Source organism: Leopardus geoffroyi, chromosome D3, assembly GCF_018350155.1.
Source record: "Leopardus geoffroyi isolate Oge1 chromosome D3, O.geoffroyi_Oge1_pat1.0, whole genome shotgun sequence".
NCBI classification, from domain to species: Eukaryota; Metazoa; Chordata; class Mammalia; order Carnivora; family Felidae; genus Leopardus; species Leopardus geoffroyi.
This window is the reverse complement of record NC_059339.1, coordinates 9,344,001-9,363,768: the sequence shown is the minus strand read 5'-3', so window position 1 is coordinate 9,363,768 and position 19,768 is coordinate 9,344,001. Positions and strand designations below refer to the sequence as shown.

Sequence of the window (19,768 nt, the reverse complement as noted above, 5' to 3'; positions counted from 1 at the left end):
AATTACATTTATTTGTGAATTGAACCAGCTTTGCGTTCCTGGCATCCCACTTACATTAGTCATAGTGTATTATCCTTTTTACACATTCCTGGATTTGACTTGATAGTTTTTTGGTTAGGAGGTTTTTCACCTATGTTCTTAGGGGATATTGATCTGTAGTTTGCATTACTTTGTAATGTCTTTGTATCGTTTTGTTATCCAGTTAATTGTGGCCGTTTGTCTAACTTACCAATGTAGTAGCCTAAAGTCATAATTTTTATTTTATTTTATTATTTTTTTAATGTTTATGTATTTTTGAGAGAGAGAGAGACAGGATGTGAGTGGGGGTGGGGGGCAGATAGAGACGGAGACACAGAATCCAAAGCAGGCTCCAGGCTCCGAGCTATTAGCACAGAGTCTGACATGGGGCTTGAACTCACAAACCGCGAGATCATGACCTGAGCTGAAGTTGGACCCTTAACTGACTGAGCCACCCCGGCGCCCCTTCTTTATTTTTTTAATGTCTATAGTCTCTGTAATGATGCTCTGTATTTCATTTCTGGTACTAATAATTTGTTTCTCTCCCTTTTTTTCTTGATCAGTCTTGCTAGAGACTCATTAATTTTTTCAGAGAACCACTTCTAGTTTCATTGCTTTTTCTATATTTTCTATTTTGTTGATTTTTGCTTTTTATCACTTAATTTCTTTTGCTTTCTTTGGATTTAATTTGCAGTTTTTCTAGTTTCTTAGGGTGGTCGCTTCAGTTGGTGATTTTCAAACTTTCTTTTCTAATAGAAGTATTTAAAGCCACAAATTTCTAATCATTGTCTTAGCTGCATCCCCAAAACTTACTATGTTATATTTTCATTTTTACTCAATTCAGAATATTTTTTGTCTTATAATTTCTTTTTTGACCAGTGGGTTATTTGGCATTGTGTTGAAATTTCCAAATATTTGAATATTTCCAGATGTATTTCTGTTTTTGAATTTTAAATTCCATTATGGCCAGAGATCAAATTGATATGAAATGCTATTTTTTATCATATATTAAGGGCCCGTGTGCAGTTGAGTCTATTTCTGGGTTTTTTTGTTCTGTTCTATTAGAGTGCTTATCTCCGATAGGACTGCTTTTTCATCCAGCCACTCCCACGTTTTCTTCTTTATTTTTGAGCTTCATACATATCTTGACTACTAAAAAAAATAAAATAAATAAGTTTTTTAAAAACCTGTTTATTGAAAATTAAAATATATATATATATATATATATATATATATATATATATATATATATATAGCAGAATAGTACAGTAGTATACAAGTACTTTTGAAAATCATACACTCAAGGACAATTTTGTTTCACCTATAACATCCCTTCCCTTTTAGATTATTTTGAAGCATGTCTCAGATATATCATTTTATCTGTAAATAATTCATTTTTTCTGGAAATATTAGGGCTCTTAAAGCAATAAAACACAGGGGCGCCTGGGTGGCGCAGTCGGTTAAGCGTCCGACTTCAGCCAGGTCACGATCTCGCGGTCCGTGAGTTCGAGCCCCGCGTCGGGCTCTGGGCTGATGGCTCAAAGCCTGGAGCCTGTTTCCGATTCTGTGTCTCCCTCTCTCTCTGCCCCTCCCCCGTTCATGCTCTGTCTCTCTCTGTCCCAAAAATAAATAAACGTTGAAAAAAAAAATTAAAAAAAAAAAACACCTATAAGTACCATTATCACCCCTAAATAGAATGAACAGTTCTTCCCTGATATCCTCAAATTTCTCTAGGTATCTTTAAAATATATGTGTATTTTTACAATTAATTTGTTCCAGTTAAGATCCAAATGAGGTTTACAAGTTGCATTTGTTTATCATCTTTAAGTCATTTTTAAAAAATTATTTCATGTTGGGCTAACTGTCTATTACAAACATTTTTGAAAGGCTTTATCAGCTCACAACCAGTGATGGTCATTCATATCCTCACTGTCTTACACCCTGCCTTCACCGGATTATTTTGAAGCAATCCTAGACATCATATAATTTCACCTATCAATATTTCAGTGTGTATATTTAAGAGTTACAGACTCTTTGTTTTAAAAATCATAGTTAATAGTGCCATTATTCGCTCCTTTAAAAATTAGCAATTATTTTTTGCTATCCAGAGTATGAATTTCCATTACCATCTTTTTTAGAGAGAGCGAGAGCAAGTGGGAGAGGGGCAGAGAGAGAGAGGGAGACAGGATCCCAAGCAGATTCTGTGCTATGAGTGCAGAGCCCATTGGGGGCTTGAACTCACGAACTGTGAGATCATGACCTGAGCCAAACTCAAGAGTTGGACACTTAACTGACTAAGCCACCCAGGTATCATTTAATATTAAGGTAGATTAAATTTAAGGAAAATATATACACTGTAGACCCAGGTATATGTCTGTATAAATACATATGCGTATGTGCAAATGAGTAGGATAGTGGTTGCTATTAGCGAAGAAAATGGTATGCAGACGGTGGAAGGGAGGATTTTGTTTTGTATAATTGAATTTTTTATGTTTAAAGATTGTAGGGGTGGCTAGGTGGCTCAGTTGGTTAAGTATCTGACTTTGGCTCAGGTCATGATCTCACGGCTCATGAGGTTGGAGCCCTGCATCAGCCTCTGTGCTGGCAGCTCAGAGCCTGGAGCCTGCTTCAGATTGTGTCTCCTCTTTGCACCTCCTCCACTGCCCTGCTACCATGGTTGGTCTCTCTCTCTCTCTCTCTCTCTGTCTCTCATAATAAACATAAAAAATAAAAAAAGATTGTATTCAGACATTTTCTATATGTGTAACTAGAATTTTAAATCTTAAGACTGTACACTGGACTGGCTTTCTAATTTTAATATGAGAGTCATAATCAAATATCAAAAAATAGTGAAAAGATTCAGTTCGGGTAGTGAATTTAATTAGATAACCTTTCATTTGATAAAAATGTTACAGGAATTTGGGGTGGCTTTTCTTTACTAAAAGGAATTGGCTTTTTCTTTTTAATGTTTTACTTAGTTTTGAGAGGGAGAGCATGAGCAGGGGAGGGGCACAGAGGGGGAGGACAGAGCATCAGAGGATCTGTAGTGGGCTCTGTGCCGACAGCATCAAACCCATGTGAGACTTGAACTCATGAAACCCTGAGGTTATGACCTGAGCCAAAGTTGGACATTCAACTGACAGCCACCCAGACACCCCAGGTATTCTCAGGGCACCTCGGTGGCTCAGTTGGTTAAGTGTCTGACGCTTGATTTGGGCTCAGGTCATGTTCTCACAGTTCGTGACATGGATCCCTGCATCAGGCTCTGCACTGTCAGTGGGGAGCCTGCTTGGGATTCTCTCTCCCTCTCTCTCTCCTCCACTCACTTGCGACTGTGTGCTCTCTCTCGCTCGCTCTCTCTCTCTCAAAATAAGTAAATAAACTTAAAAAAAATTATGTGGAGGGGCGCCTAAGTGGCTCAGTCAGTTGAGCGTCTGACTTTGGCTCACTCAGGACATGATCTTGTGGTTCATGAATTTGAGCCCTGCATTAGGCTTGAGGCTGACAGCGTGGAACCCACTTTGGATTCTCTGTCCCTGTGCCCCCCCCCCCCCGTCCCTCCCTAGCCCCACCCACCCCGCTCCTTTCCCATTTATGCTCTCTCTCAAAAATAAATAAAACATTTTAAAATAAAGCAAAATTTATAAAAAGAAATATGTGGACTCTGAAGATCAAATTCAGAAAGATACTACAATCTTCATTTTTCCCATTTTCATATTGGCTTTTCTGAATAGATAAAACAGTATATAGCTCCCCTAAATGTATACTAAGAAAATTCACATATTTAAAATAAAAAGCAAATTTTGTCACTAAACTAGTAGTTACTTGTATAATTCTGGTGATTTTATGAAGATGCCAAGTTATACCTTCTTTGTGCCTCATACCTTGTTGTGGGCAGTGGTTCATGATTCTTCCCTCAAGTGGCTTTGTTAACATCACTCTGTAAACCCATCACAGACAGCAATCAGTGTTACAATAGACATGCAAGGGAAAGATACACAAAACATGCAGCTAGCTCTTTTGGGCAAACTGGGAAAGATACTACAAAGGAGATGACAGTTGAGCTGAATTCTTCTTCTTCTTTTTTTTTTTTTTTTTTTTTTTTTAGTAATTTCTGCACCCAGTGTGGGATCCGAATTCACACCCTAAGAATCGCATTCACTACTGACTGAACCACCCAGGCACCCCATGAGTTGAATTCATAACTAGAATTTTAACAGGAGGAGGACCATAGGCAGAAATCTGGGTGGAATAATAAAAGACGAAAAACATTTTTTAAAAAAGAGCTATTTAGAAATCTGCTACGTGATAGCATGTGATGCTGTGTTTTGAGAAAGCAAGAAATTGTGTAAGAATTCAGTGGTAGGAAATTAAGATGGAGTTAAGATTAGTATTGGCTCTACATTGGCTTTTGTGAACTATTGTTTTTCTTTGTATACGTCTAATGCCCTTCTGTAGCAAGTGGCATAATTTGGCATATCAGACAGGGGTTATCTGAGTAGTAGTATGAAAGAAACATTTTATAGTGCTGTAAGAGTCTGATGCAGGGATTTGATCAAATCTGGGGGTCATTATAGAGGGTCTCTCTGAGGAAGTTGCTTTCAGGCTGACAGCTGAAGGATGAGTCAGAGTTGTCCAAGCTGAGCTTCGAGAATCAGTGTTTGTGACTGAGGCCTAATAGCATGTGTGGCAGGAAAATAGCCCAGAGTGGCTGCAGCAGCGGAGGGAATGGTATAGCATGGCATTGGAAAGGCAGGCAGGAGGGTCCAATCAGGCCCAGGCTCGTGGACCGTGTTCATGTGTTTGATTCTGGAGATGCTCTTTTCTAATACTAAGTCATCTTTTCTGCAGTACCAAATATGCCCCAACAGCGGCAAGACCAGCATCATCAGAGCACCATGATGCACCCAGCCTCAGCAGCAGGCCCACCGATTGTGGCCACCCCACCAGCTTATTCCACACAATATGTTGCCTATAGTCCTCAGCAGTTTCCAAATCAGCCTCTTGTTCAGCATGTGCCACATTATCAGTCTCAGGTAAGGCCAATACGACCGAACTCTTCATTTTTGTTCCATTTAAATAACTTCTAACTTTTAATATGGTAAAGGGGCTTTCCTTTATAGTTGTGCTGTGTGTTATGGTGAAGTAGGTAGCTAAGGATTTGGGGGATCTTTTTCATATAAGATTGCTGATCAGTGTTAACGTATTTCAAAGGAAATAGCCAAAAACAGTTTTAGGATTTTCAGACTTGTTTCTGGAAACCATGGAGTTAAGACATCTAACTAAAATTTGCTTGACTGTATTTGATAGTTTAATGTTTTCTCTTTATTTTTTGTTTGAACACAGCATCCTCATGTCTATAGTCCTGTAATACAGGGTAATGCTAGAATGATGGCACCACCAGCACATGCCCAGCCTGGTTTAGTGTCTTCTTCAGCAACTCAGTACGGGGCTCATGAGCAGACGCATGCGATGTATGGTAGGAAGACTTTTGTTTGTCTCTTTCAGTTTGTGTGACTATCTTAATTTGTTTTAAACCTCTGAAAAGATACTTTAAGAATAACTTGTGCCATTGAGGGTCATGAATCTAAAGAAAAGATGAACCCATTTCTATAAGTTTTGGCAAATCTGTTCCTAAAACTCCTCTGTCTTCAGATGTTTCTCCTTAGTTTAACTGAAACGTAATGATTTGTGTAACAGAAAGCATCTTTTGTGGAGAAAGCCATCTTCTTCCTCTTCCTCATCAGTATTACCACCACTTGGCATGGCCTGCCTAAGGCACAAAAGAAAGTTTTACCATAATGAAAGCACTCTCCAGCAAGAAAACATTCTGCTTCTCTTCTTCCCCTGGAAGTTACTGGCATTACATATTTTTATTGCTCTTTGTTAACATTTTAACAAATGTTAACAAATGTTAAAATGTTAATTAAAAAGTATGTTTTTGCCTCATGCTGTATTTTAAGTGGTCAAAATAGTCTAACATTAGATATGCTTTAGACATGAGTCACATTTTAAATACAGTCATCATAAGCAATGGTAAAATGAAGAAAAGTATCCTATATAAAATAATTAAATGGTATATATAAGAATAATAAGCAGAAATCTCCATCTGAGTTTTATGGCTGGAGAACTTTGTGCAGGTCAACTTAGGTGTCTGAAGTACTAAAATAATATGGTTTTCACTGTTGAGAATTGAAGATTTCCACTTACATCTTGTAATATAGAATCAGTGAGTTGACCCATATTATAGTTTTCAAAATCACATTAAATTAGTGCTGATTTCATTAAGATGTAAATTTTGTTGTGAACTTTCCTGAGCGCTCCTGTGCGGTCAGTTAGGTTTTCCCATTGGCGTTTCAATTTTTAGAGTGTGAGGAGAGAAATTCAAGTTCATTCATACAGATAAAAAGTGTGCCACTCTTAGAATGAAATCATAGTTACATGTGATTACATGGCCATTTCAGTTCTTAACCCTTTTAAAACTTTTTTAATGACTAAGAATAAAGATTTTCTCCTTTTTAACTTCAGGCGACACTTGATTTTAGAGGTTCATAAGACTAGGTGGGACTCAGGCAGCAGCAGTCATCCTTCTTGTCACCTATAACCTGCTCGTGCTTACTTCCTGGAGACATGCTTCTATTGCATATGTTCACGGTGGTAGGAAATCTACATGATCATAGGCATGGTTTTTATAAAATAACTTAAATCTGATCTTAATTTTCCACATTATCACTTAAAACTTCCTAGTGTGGATTATTCTCTTTGAATTAAAATGAGGTAATTGCTACATTTTGGGAAACTTTCTTAACAAGAAACCCATTCACAATTTAATTGAAAAGTATATCAACAGACTGATTTTGGTTATGATTGCTTATCATTGGCTTGTCTTAACCAGGACTAAATATGTATAAAAAGACACCATTGACTCATCATGTATGCTTTTATGCAATTTGTATATATTTCAACAATTTTCTGGTTTGCTAAAGGCTTAGGTGAAAAGTTCATTATGATTTTTTTATATATTTCTGATAAATACATCATGATTTAACAAGTGGAGAAAACATTTCTCTCCTCCCATTTTCTGGCATATTCCCCTTTGAATAAGGTCTAAAACTTTTGAACTAAAATTTCCATTGCTTTTAGAGAACAACTGTCTGTGTACCCATGCTTTTGAGACATTGTAGTATAATACTGTGATGTTGAGAAGAATCTTTCTCCTCAGTGTGTTCACTCACTGCCAGCATCTGGTTTTTCCTTTTGGATGAATGTTCGTTGGTTTGAAATCGCTTGTACAGTAAACACTGTATTTGAGACACTAATGGTTTTATAACTACCTTCCCAAAACTTTTCTATTTGAAAAGCAGTTGGCCTTGGACCCTGAAGTCAATTGAAATATGGGTAAATCAGAAATACTGCAAACAAAACATTAGACCTAATGTCCAGTGAAATCTGGAATGAACTAGTCATTAAGACCAGTTTTTTTTAATGCCAGGAGAAAGTTGCTCAGCCAGATCTGAACTACTCTCCTGCAATTTCCATGGCTTGTATTTAATTGATGTCTGTTGATGAGGGGACAGGTTGGGGTGAAGCTCTGGATTTCATATGATTGTTGCTGGTTACTCAGGGTTCTCATTTGGGTACTCCATACTCTAAAAAGAACAGTAGGAAATGAAGTATAAGCCATAATTTAATCTACTAAAGCAAATTCATTAATTCTTCAATAATTATTTCAGTTATTTTAGATCTTCCAAATCTTAATTATGCCAGATAAAGACACATAGATATGTTTTCAGAGTACATTCTTTTAAACTTAAGATATATTTGTTGCTTAGAAATGCTAATTTTACTCTCATACCCCTCGAGCAGTTTATATTTCATATTCCCAAAGGAACCAAATGTTTTTAGTATGAATTATGTTTATTGTTAAGATCCGTTCTATCTAAATATTTTCAAATTTTTATGCAAACAAAAGAATATGCACCGACATGTTGGCAACAGTTCTGTGTCACCTTTTTGTCACTTACCAATTGGATGGCCATAGCAAAAGGCTTTGAGAATAGAAAAGACAGTAATGACTAAAGACTGATTGTTATCTTCAGATGGTTGGTATGCCGACAGATTACTGAACAGTTACATTGTTAGGAGTTATCATGCATTCTAAGTAGTTGTTGACCTTGTTCTCTTTCTAGCTATCTTAGAAAGGATTTTGATCACAAAAACTTCATCTCTTTGACTTTAATCTAACTTTCATCATTGCCCCATCCCTCCTAAGAAGTTTTTCTTAGGAGTAATGAAAGAAGTTCCTTTTTGTTTCTTTAACATCTTGTCTTGTAATTCACCTAATTTTCTTTTAGGGCAGTGGCATTTTCCCTTTCAGAAATAGTAGTAATGAAACTTTCTCTACCAACTAGAGCCATCAAGAAGAGTTAGATCCAGAATCCTTTTTGAGTTTGTTTTTGGTAGTTTAATGCAGATAAATTAGAAAATACAGGAGGCAAAAAGATTGAGAATGCACCTGTTATCCCTCCACCTGATAATTACCTGTTAACATTCTGGTGCATATCCTTCCAAGTGTACCTACACCCCATTTATGTAGACATTTTAATAAGGAATGATATCACACCCATGTTTAATATTAACTATTTTTTCTTAAGTTTTGGGATTCACTTCCAGATGCCTGATAAATATCTTACAGAATAATGACGTTTTTATTAATAATGATTTACAAATCTGTTTGAGTCTTTTGAATTAAACTTGTTAAATACTCTCTTATTCTGGTACATTATTTATATTAAGGTTATTCAGTGGAATGCCATGTTGGTCTTTCGATTAGATGATTTTATTCATTTAAACAAGTCAGCATGTGGAACTCAGCATATCAATACAGAAGAAAAATGTTTCTTGGTTCAGCCCTATCTTGTTTAATTTTGTAGCAATGTTTAAAGTACTTGTCATCTCTTGTAAAATAAGAAAAATGATTTATGCATGAATACAAAAAGAAATTTATAAATATGTCAACCTTTCCAGAAAATTAGGAAAATGCACACCTCAAAAGGCTAATTTACCTTTCTATTTCCCAAATTCAGCATGCCCCAAATTACCATACAACAAGGAGACAAGCCCTTCTTTCTACTTTGCCAGTGAGTTGGGTTTTTTATACTAATTTTAATTGAACAGTAAAACACTTTTTAAAGAATACATGTTAAGGGAGTAGACTTGTTGAGCAGTATTTTCCTTGTGCCAGACAAAATCATTGAAAATATGTATATTTGTAAATAATTCAGAGTTTTAAAAAAAGGAAATATAACCCAGCTTAAGAAAGCTGGAGTTCATTAAAAAATTGAGTTGCTTCAGAAATTAATTTTTGCATACCAAGCAAACATGTGACTGTTTTGGAAATGCCTAATATTTTCCTTGTTCAGAGAAACTTCTCCAGAAATCCATTTTTTTTTTCCTTTTTTTTCAACCAAGCCACAAACTTAGTATAAAAAGCTTAAAATATTAGGCTTTTTCAGTATCCTGGCCAGAAGAAATTTATCCTTATAAGGATTTTTAATTGAATAGGTTTGAAAATTTAGGGAAGAAACATTTCTGTCTTTTCAGTCTTTGCATGACTGAAGGTTTAAAATACTCAAGTGGTAGACACCCAGGATGTTTTGAGCTTCACCAGGAAAGCATGACCTAGCTGCTTGATTCTGTTTGGCAGCACTGGCCCCTCTCACTACCAGTGAAAAGGTAAATAAACGATGGCTCCTAAATGGAGAAAGTCTGGGCAGGGCTCTCTTTTGGAAATGAACGTGTAGGGTACATCATAATTTATTTTGTAGGGCAGTTTTTAAGTAAGGCTAGTCGTGGACTTTTGGTATTTGGATAGGAAAGGTACTAATTTGCAGAAGTCCTTCAGAAGTGTATGCCAGTAATGAGTAACTTTATGTGCAATATTATATTCTAAGGGATATTAAATATTAAAATTTGAGATACTAAATTTTGGGTCACTTTAGAAAGACTTAATGTCTGAATCTACTAAATGCCAGATTTTAAAAAGTGTTGAGAAAACATTTTGACTTAAGCTTTCATTAACTATGCCATGACTTGGTATCCAAAAATAAGTGTGTACTTGTTATTTATTTGGTGCTAGGAATTGTTAACAAATTTAATCCTTTAATAGATGCTCTTTAAAAAGGAGTCTTGCTGTATATCTGTACCATTAAAGGGAAATTTTGTATGTGATATAGTATGTAAAAAACAGTTTCAGTAATTAATTTTATTATGTACTCAATTTGAGGTCTCAAATGTAGTTATCCTCACCATCTTACTGTCTCTGTTTAATAATTTTGGAGTCAGTTTCCTGGTAAGTAGCTAAAAGTTTCTTAATCATCACACCTAAATATTAACTGCCTTAGTATAACTTCCCTTAAGAGGAATTATTCTTAAAAGAAGCTAACAGTGGGGCTGCTATTTATAATTTAAGTTGCTGCTTGTACCACCCCTTCCCCACAAGCCATTTTGCCATGGTTTGGTCTAGTTGCATTTTACCCCTTTTTAAGAGTTCAGCTTTCCTTTACTTCTTTTTTTCTGAATTTAACATCAAGTTTAAAAGTTGGAAGATTTTGTTTTCATTTTTAGTGTTGCAGTGCTGGTGATCTCTCATGACTTGTGCATCCAAGGTCAAAATGACAAAACCTAGTTACAAATTAAAGGCACAACATTATTGACTGAACTGGCTTCAGTAAGATCATGGCTTAGGAAACAACTTTTAGAATGTGGTTAATGTTATGAGGATTTGACAAGTCACGTATTTAGAGTTGTAAACATTTGTATCAAGGAACACAGTGAGTGAGGAACTTTTGGACCAGGTCTGACCCAAAAAAAGCAATACTTCTTTGATTAGCCTGCATTAATCCAGATTTCATGAAGGCAACTCAATTTTTATAAATAGAAGTTTGATGAATAGGTAATCAGAGTTTTGAAGAACATTTATTTTTACCTTTTGGACTCCTCAGCTAAATTAGCAAGCATGGATAATAAAAGCAGTTAAATGCTTGACGTAGCTCCGTAAAGCCCAACATTTACTGTTCTTCACTCTCCACTTCTCCCTTCTCTGATTCCAGTAGATTTCTTCTACAGTTTTATTCTATCTTGATTCCTTTCTCTTGGCTCTCTCTTCCCTTCCACTTGTTCCCCCGTCAGCCTTTTAATGTCCCTCCTATCCCGTCTTTCTTTGTCTCCTTCATAACTGGCCTTTTGAGGAACCAGACCATACTTTTGTTGTCATAAAGATTGAATTAAAGTATCGACTTCACATTTTTCCCAGTCACCTACCCAGTTTTCCTATGTAATATGGGAAAAGAGTTCCTGGATGAGGTACTGGTTAGCAGATATCTTTTAAGCAAGAAGATAAACAGAGGAAAATATTTCTAATTAAACTTTTAAAAGTTTTATTTGCAGCTAATGAAGCATATTTACATGTCCTTGATTTTTCTTATGATGCATTCTAGTTTGCTGGTGCTTAGGTAGGGAAAGGATGGGTGTTTTAAACAAAACGTGTATAGATGCACGCAGTTTGGATTACTTGAAGTATTTGTGCTGTCAGTGCAAAGGAGCTATAAATTATAATACTCTAAAGCCTTTCACTGTTGGTAAAGTACTCTTGCAGAGATTCCTTTTAAAAATGCACAATGAGACATATTTCATCTTTAATTTTTTCCAAATAATTTCAAGATTTTAACCCTTTTAAATTGATGAATTACTTCATTATGAGACGTAAAGACATAATTACTCTCTTAGTGAGGTCCTGTTTCTATGTGGGAAAACTAGTAAGACAGCACCCAGCTAGAATTTATTTATTGTTTTTAGTTCCTTAAAATTTTGCTTAGAAAGTCATTAAAACTACAAACATTTCTTGAATAGAGTTTAAAAAATAGAAACTCTGAGATTCTGTACTCTCTCTTTATGAAACCTCATAAATAGAATATGGGATTCAGGAATTGCTTCTCCCTGGATAGATTTAGTATTGTTACAAATGAAACATTTCAGAAGCTTGGGGTGTGTGGAGGATTTTAATGCTGGTAGTTTGAAAATAAGGAACACGAGGGGTGCCTGGCTGGCTCAGGCTATGGAGCATGCTACTCTTGATCTCTGGGTCATAAGTTGGAGCCCCATGTTGGGGGTGGAGATTACTTTAAAAAAAAAAAAAAAAAAGGAAAAGAAACGAGGAAAGAAAAGAGGGATGAAGGATGGAAGAAAAGGAATGTGAATGATTTCAGACGTCACTATCCAGTAGAACTTTCTATGATGAAAGTATGCTATAAATTGTGCTGCCTAATCAGCAGCCACTAGCTACATGTGGCTATTTTAGTTATTTAAAAATACATTTGAAAAATGAGTGTAAGATTTTTGCAGGAGTAGAGTCCGGTTCAAAATTTATGTCAAGTCTTTTAGACCAAGTCAATGTCTAGACACTTTGAGGGGTTCTGAAAGTTAGCCTAGTGAATGTGATAGTGGAAAATGGCCTTCTAATAAGCAAATGATTTAGAAGAAAGACACTGACTGACTTTTATTGACTTGTGGGACCGTGGAGTTAAGGAAATCAGCACATCATTCTTCCCAACTCTCAGAAGACAGGCACTGACTTCCTAAAAACACCCAGAGAGTATCTTGCCACAATTTTCCTTATTAATATATTCCAGTGTGTATTAACTCTTATAATTAGGAAAATGTTTTCATTGTGTAAACCAAAGTGTTTCGTTTAGTCTGGGCATTCATGAATATTCATTAATGCCCACTCTGGTGTTGGCAGTGGATGCACAGGTGATCCTAGCACTGGCTCTTTGCCTCGCCCTTCCTCTTTTAAAAGGTGCATATATATAGGGCACCTGGCTGGTTCAGTAGGTAGAGCATGCAACTCTTGATCTTGGGATTGTGATTTCAGACCCCATGTTGGGTGTAGAGCCTACTTTTAAAACATACACACACACACACACACACACACACACACACACAGAGTTGGGGAGATAACAAATTAGGCCGGCATGTCGGTGGCCTTTGGCCCTACAGTGTCAAGCATTGCAGAATTGCTTCATGTGCCTAAACCTAGCATAACATTTCCACGGGACATGCCCGGTGCCACCTCTGCTAGTGACTCTTGGCGGTCATGCCTCTTAGACTGCCAGAGTTAGAGTGCTTGATCTCAAATCAGTGCTTGTTTGTCCCTGTCAGTCCCCTGTATGTCTGTGTGTATGAGGTACATGAGGAGCTATTTGGGAATTGTTTCTGTGAATGGGCTTAGCTTCTCAGGGATTTTAGGATGACTTTGAGAAGAAGTCTGGAAGTCCCCTGTTGCTGGGGAGGTATCTTGAGAACACTTCGTAGCTCATCGCCATTCGTGGTTAGATTTATATCAGTGTGTTGTTGTCAGTAGTCACTGGAAGCAATGAATTAATCTTACTGTGATTTTGGTTCTCACATTGCTGTTTTAGGAATACGTGCACAAATGAATTTATGCCTAATCTCCCTGTTTTGTATCAAGGTATGGTCCTTGCTGAGATTCATAAAGGATTGGCTTTGGGTTATCTTTAATGAACACATTTTTACTTAAAGCGGCCTGTCATATTTTCTTTGAAGTTACTCTAGCTAGTAAGAATCTTTCTAAAGACTGGGATGCTTTGAAGGGAGTTCATTTTTCCACATAGTTTAGGTAATTCCATTTACTAGATTTTTTAAAGCAAAGGTGAGAGATCCTTGAGCAAGGAGGGCCCAGGGAATAAACTGAGTGACTTCTGTGATCAGCTGGGAGAGACTGGTCATTTGGCCCTGAAAATAGAGCCCTGACCTTGCCGCTTACCTTATCCAGCCCTTTCTCCCAGCCCCAATACAGTCAGTGCCTAGGGACACTGTGCCCATTCCAGGGCAGTAGCATGGTGAGGTTAGCCAGATGATGGCCTTGAGGTAAAGAGTGTGTGTGTGTGTGTGTGTGTGTGTGTGTGTGTGTGTGTGTAAAAGAGAGAGAGAGAATGATTTCTGCCTATGCTTTTAAGTTGCTTTTTCAGGAGAACCTAGTGACTGTTTTAAGAGTAAATTTACACTAATTAGATTTTCATAAAATGTATACAGATGTGTTATATAAATGCTAGTCTGATTAAGTAATAACTTCACACTTATTTTTTCAAGAAAATGGATGATTTAAATGGAGTAAAATAATTTGGTAAAGAGCATAAGTTAGACACTGAGTATCATGAAAGCTCAGCTGATGAGGCTTAGGGGAGCAGTGGAGACTGTCCTAGATGTCGACCGTACACACCCTTTTTCTTCCACTTCAGTTTCCACTGGCTCCCTTGCTCAGCAGTATGCGCACCCTAATGCTACCCTGCACCCACATACTCCACATCCTCAGCCTTCAGCTACTCCCACCGGACAGCAGCAAAGCCAACATGGTGGAAGTCATCCTGCACCCAGTCCGGTTCAGGTAAGGAGAGACTCCGAGGTCTTGTAGAATTGTGTCCTCATTTTGTTTACTGAGTGTTCTGTGCAGTGTGGGGCAGAATGCTCGGTACCACGTGATCAAAACACCCCGCAGTTCTGCCTCATGGAGCCAGCCTACAGCTCTGCAGGCTGTGCTCCTGGGATTTGCTTTTTGTTATTGTTACTGTTAAGTCCTGTTAAGATACATATTGAGAATAAGGTGATTGGGTAAGTTCTGGAAATATTGATTGAAAAATTAATTTAACATCACATAAGGAATATGCTTGGGGCTTTTTTTTTTTTTTTAACTTCATTACTGATGATTATACAATGAGTTTTTTTCCTGTTAGCTTCTGCAGTGGTGTTTGTTAAGGGAGCAGTTAAGGATCTCTTTGATATCTTTCAGTTCCCTGGGGCAGTGGTATTGTTTTACCTCTGCTTGGCTGAGGGCTATAAGGGCTTGCGCCCAGAAAGGAGTGTCTCTGAACCGGAGGTGCCCACCCCCCACCCCAGCCATGCTCCTACTACCCTGCACATTCTCTGGTCCTTTCCACTGCCCCTCATCTTGGATGGACCCAGTGGAGCCTGCTTTCATATGCAGAGTTCAGCTTTGTGTGTGACCTTAACTGCTTTTCATTTAAGGAGTGGTTTTCTCAGTTCTTTCTTGTGGCTTTGCAGCACCATCAGCACCAGGCCGCCCAGGCGCTCCATCTGGCCAGTCCACAGCAGCAGTCAGCCATTTACCACGCGGGGCTCGCACCAACCCCACCTTCCATGACCCCTGCCTCCAATACGCAGTCGCCACAGAATAGTTTCCCAACAGCACAACAGACCGTCTTTACGATTCATCCTTCTCATGTTCAGCCGGCATACACCAATCCTCCCCACATGGCCCATGTACCTCAGGTAAACCAGCTTTAGCCAACTTTCTCTGAAGACCAAGTAGAATATGAAGGTTATCAGATAAGCAGCAAGGAGCCAGATGCTCTGCAAGCTAGGAAACCCTGTGTGTGATGCCATTTGCCTGTCTCCCTTTTCCTGCTCAAATACATGTGATGTGGCCCTAAATGAATGTTCGTGTGGTTTTGTAATGGGATCAGTGAAGTTGCTGATTGGTCAGTCCTTTAATGTTTCCCATCTGAGACCTTAAAAATATCTCTGACTTTGGAATGCAACCCAGTCCTTCTTGTGTCTGCTTTGCTATGTTTATATAGCTTCACTGCTATGTATGTACACATTATATATATGATATATATATTTTATATATATATATATTTTTCCTCTTCTTTTCTCCTTCCCTCCCTCTCTCTCCCTGTCTCTCTCTCTCTCTCTTACACACACACACACACACACACACACACACACACACACACACGAGAAGTCTGGCAGGGAGGGTGGGCCTTCACAAATTCTTAGCTCTCCAAGGTGACAACCCTGGGCCAGTCAGCTTGAATGTTAGTCACACGAGTTTTGGAGAAATCTCTCCATTTGTTTTCCTTGCCTGTCGGTACACCCACTTTGACCATATGTTGTACTTCTTGAAAAGGCTTGGCCTTGTTACATTGGTGCAGTGTAACTAGAAGTTGGAAGCACTCAGGTGTCCCACTCTTCTTAAAGAGCAGCCTGGGAGCCACTTTGGAGCTCACCTCCAGTGTAAGCCTCTAATGGTTGAAGGGTATGGTTTGCCATCTCAATGGTTGCTGGCTGTATCAGCTGCTGAGAAAAGTCCAGTGCAATCAAGGGCCAAGTTGGATTATCTTAATAAGGAGCTTCACTGAAGTTGGGCTCTAATGCTGTCCTTGAGGCCCTCCCTGGAGCTGTTCAGAGTGAATTGGCTGTATTTGATGTCTTTTTTTTGCCGCTTTCATAACAGAACTCTCTTGGGGAGGTCTAAGCTAGACTGCCTCACTGAACTCCATTTCATGTTGGATAGTGCACCACTGAGGCTCTGGTGTGCTGGGGGCTGAAGATGTGACTCAGTTGGAGCTCAATCTCAGAATGCGACCTTGTAACTAGAGTTCGACAGCTCTGGGAAGTTTGGGCGTCCTCTGCACAAGTGAGGGTTCTGTAGTATGGCGCACTGCAGTGGATGATTTGCTTTTGATAGTGGGGAGGGGAGCCAGTTTGGTCAGGTGTGGGCCAGCATGGTTTGGCTGAATTAGGAGCTTCATGAGAGCTGGGGTCCTGTAGATGGCTAGCAGAGGCTGGTGGCTAAGTAGGTATGTGAATTTACATGTAAGTTGAGGTTCCTAAAACCTCACTTTTGTGTTTTTTGTGCTGAAAGAGAAAAAGGTTAACCCCTTTGGGGAAGTTCAGATCTGCCATGGGCCCATTTGAATACGTAAGAGTAAAAAGAGCATTTCATTCAAGGCTTATTGTGGTCTAGAACAGTGCACAGTATGGGAGGCAGGAAAGGAGGGCTCTTCCTGGCCCTGCCAAGTCCCCCCCCCCCCCCCCACTCCCACTCCCCCCACCCCAAGCTGGGATCCAGTGATTTGGGCTGGCTGAAACCTTTCCAACTTGACAGTGAAACCAGGTTGCACTCGTTATCATATAACTTAGTTTCGGGACACAGGTCTGGCCCAGATAATTTCACTTTACTCCTCCCCGTTTCACTGGCGCCATTTACTGCAGCCTCCTCCTCCTGCTCGGTCAGCACGTCTCTTACAGTAAGGGGCCTGAGCATCTCGTCTTTCGCTGCCCTGACTCATTCTTCACGGAGATGTACTGGTGTGCCGGCAGGAAGCAGAGGGGAGGGACAGACAAGGAGAGGGCTAAGTAATCCATGGATTACTCTTATTATCTGCTTTCCTATTTAAAAGGGAGGTTGTCTTTAAACTACTTCAGGTCCCACTTGGAAGCCAGATTCTGAAGCATCATTGCATCTCACCTCCTATTAAGTTGAGAAAGCTGCCCTTGGATCAGATGTCTGAGCTTTGTGATGACCTTGCCCCACATACATAGAATCCAGCAATCAGAAATGTTGAAGGCCAGGATGTTGCAGCCCTTATTTTTACTCAGGCTCACTAGGCGCCTGCTGCCTCAGCCTCCCTGGACCCGCTGAAGGGTGAAGCATGTCAGTAGGTCACTTGATGATCCACTAGGGCATGTGCTCAGAGAAAAGGGCCCTGAGGGCCCCCCTGTCGGCCTTTCCTGCCCCACCAGCCCAATGAAAGGAACACAGTTGACATGTTGTTTAAGCTGGAGATGTTGCCTGTATGCGTAAAAGAGCTCTCTGTTTCAGGCTCATGTACAGTCAGGAATGGTTCCTTCTCATCCAACTGCCCATGCGCCAATGATGCTAATGACGACACAGCCACCCGGCGGTCCCCAGGCCGCCCTCGCTCAAAGTGCACTACAGCCCATTCCAGTCTCGACAACAGCGCATTTCCCCTATATGACGCACCCTTCAGGTGAGGCGTGTGTGTGCAGGGGCCGCCGGGCACCCCAAAGCATTCTGCTCGCACAGGTCGAACGGCAGGCAGGGCCAGCGCTTCAAGCCCCGCATTTGAGAACTAGCAAGACCCGCCAGAGCGTGCACAGGAGGGACTGTGACGATCAGTTCAGTGTCAGGGCCTGAGGCTTCCAGGAGCTGAGTCTGTGTGTGTTCTGATGGTATACAGGGTTTGGCTTGATGAGAAGCAGCAGCAGCATTCTGTGTGGCTGACGCATGCTTAGGACTCAGTTGGCCTTCCTTGTTAAAGAGGCTGGACAGGGCAGCGTTTTCCTTCCTTAGTCTCCCCCTCCCCAGTCTGACGGGGGTGGTTACCACCATGGCAGAGTTTGATTGTAGCTCTGGAGAATACTACTGATGAGAAAGTGTGCTGTGTGTGGATTGGTTTTGAGTGTAGCATTAGCTCCAGCCTATGCCCTGACAGGGAGAGAATGCCCCGTGATTGTGCTCTAATACTTGATGGCTGCCATGGCAATATTTCACAGTCTAACCTGTTACTTTGAAAGCAATACTGGTGCTTGGCTGGTATTTGGGGAGGGGGTATGTTAAGGCCTTTTTTTCCTACCCCGTGAGCAACAAGTCTTCTGGGAGTTTTATCTGAAGTGGTTTTCCATCTGACTGGTTTGTTTCTACCCACCCACCTGCCCCTTCCCCTTTTGGTGCAGATGGGAGGGGGAAGAGTGGATTAAATTTTGAGTCTTGTTCAGGTAGCACGAGGATAGTTTACAGTCGTGTGCTGCAGAGACACTAGGCTAATGTGTGGTGTTGCCAGTTTCCTGTTTAAATATTCACTTTTCTTTTTTACAGTACAAGCCCACCACCAACAGCAGTTGTAAGGCTGCCCTGGAGGAACCGAAAGGCCAAATTCCCTCCTCCCTTCTACTGCTTCTACCAACTGGAAGCACAGAAAACTAGAATTTCATTTATTTTGTTTTTAAAAAATATATGTTGATTTCTTGTAACATCCAATAGGAATGCTAACAGTTCACTTGCAGTGGAAGATATTTGGACCGAGTAGAGGCATTTAGGAACTTGTGGGCTGTTCCATAATTCCATATGCTGTTTCAGAGTCCCGCGAGTACCCCAGCTCTGCTTGCTGAAACTGGAAGTTATTTATTTTTTAATGACCCTCGAAAGTCATGAACACATCAGCTAGCAAAAGAAGTAACAAGAGTTGATTCTTGCTGCTATTACTGCTAAAAAAAAAAAAAAAAAAAAAAAAAAAATCAAGACTTGGAACGCCCTTTTACTAAACTTGACAAAGGTTCAGTAAATTCTTACCGTCAAAATGACGGGTTATTATTTATAAATCAAGTTTGATGAAGTGATCACTGTCTACAGTGGTTCAACTTTTAAGTTAAGGGAAAAAACTTTTACTTTGTAGATAATATAAAATAAAAACTTAAAAAAAATTAAAAAATAAAAAAAGTTTTAAAAACTGATACCAAGTTAGTGTGTGTTTGTACAAGCTTAAGATGTTTCTGTTATAGGATACTTCATATCAAGGCAGGAGGGCTGAGTGTACTTTCTTAAATCCTGGAAGGTTAGTTGTCAAATGACTTTTCTTCTTCACCTTTAGTTCTGGTTCAAGGTATCTCTAGAAAAAGACAAGACTGAGACATTCTCTTTGGTGGATAAAGGTCCGCTCCAGAAGGAGGAAGGCTGGCCAGAGCTGGGCAGCACTGAGATCCCACATCCTCAGCCTGACGCTGGTTCTGTAAGCTTCCTTTTTAATATCTCCTGAACCCAAATGAGTGTTGTTAGTCACAAGTCTTCCTGATTCACCCATCTTTTACCAGTAGAGGGCAGGAGACACTGCTTAAAAAGAAACTGATA

General features: G+C 39.5%; 1 protein-coding gene across 45 annotated transcripts in view; it reads left to right on the top strand.

Moving 5' to 3' along the window:
* The window catches only part of ATXN2 (ataxin 2), a 127,457-nt gene that overhangs the window by 99,067 nt on the left and 8,622 nt on the right, over nt 1-19,768 (top strand). For 12 of the 45 annotated variants that reach the window (XR_006707231.1, XR_006707229.1, XR_006707230.1 and 9 more), the window contains 7 exons: nt 4,870-5,054; nt 5,365-5,497; nt 9,105-9,158; nt 14,337-14,482; nt 15,157-15,384; nt 17,723-17,891; nt 19,512-19,649. Coding sequence is in view for 29 of the 45 variants with exons in the window: in XM_045456977.1 (XP_045312933.1) it covers nt 4,870-5,054; nt 5,365-5,497; nt 9,105-9,158; nt 14,337-14,482; nt 15,157-15,384; nt 17,723-17,891; nt 18,740-18,768 (944 nt within the window). In the remaining 16 variants the exon portion in view is untranslated. Of the gene's footprint in view, nt 1-4,869; nt 5,055-5,364; nt 5,498-9,104; nt 9,159-14,336; nt 14,483-15,156; nt 15,385-17,722; nt 17,892-18,739; nt 19,375-19,511; nt 19,650-19,768 lie in introns of those variants that run through there. The other 33 variants (XM_045456978.1, XM_045456962.1, XM_045456961.1 and 30 more) reach the window with 6 other exon arrangements.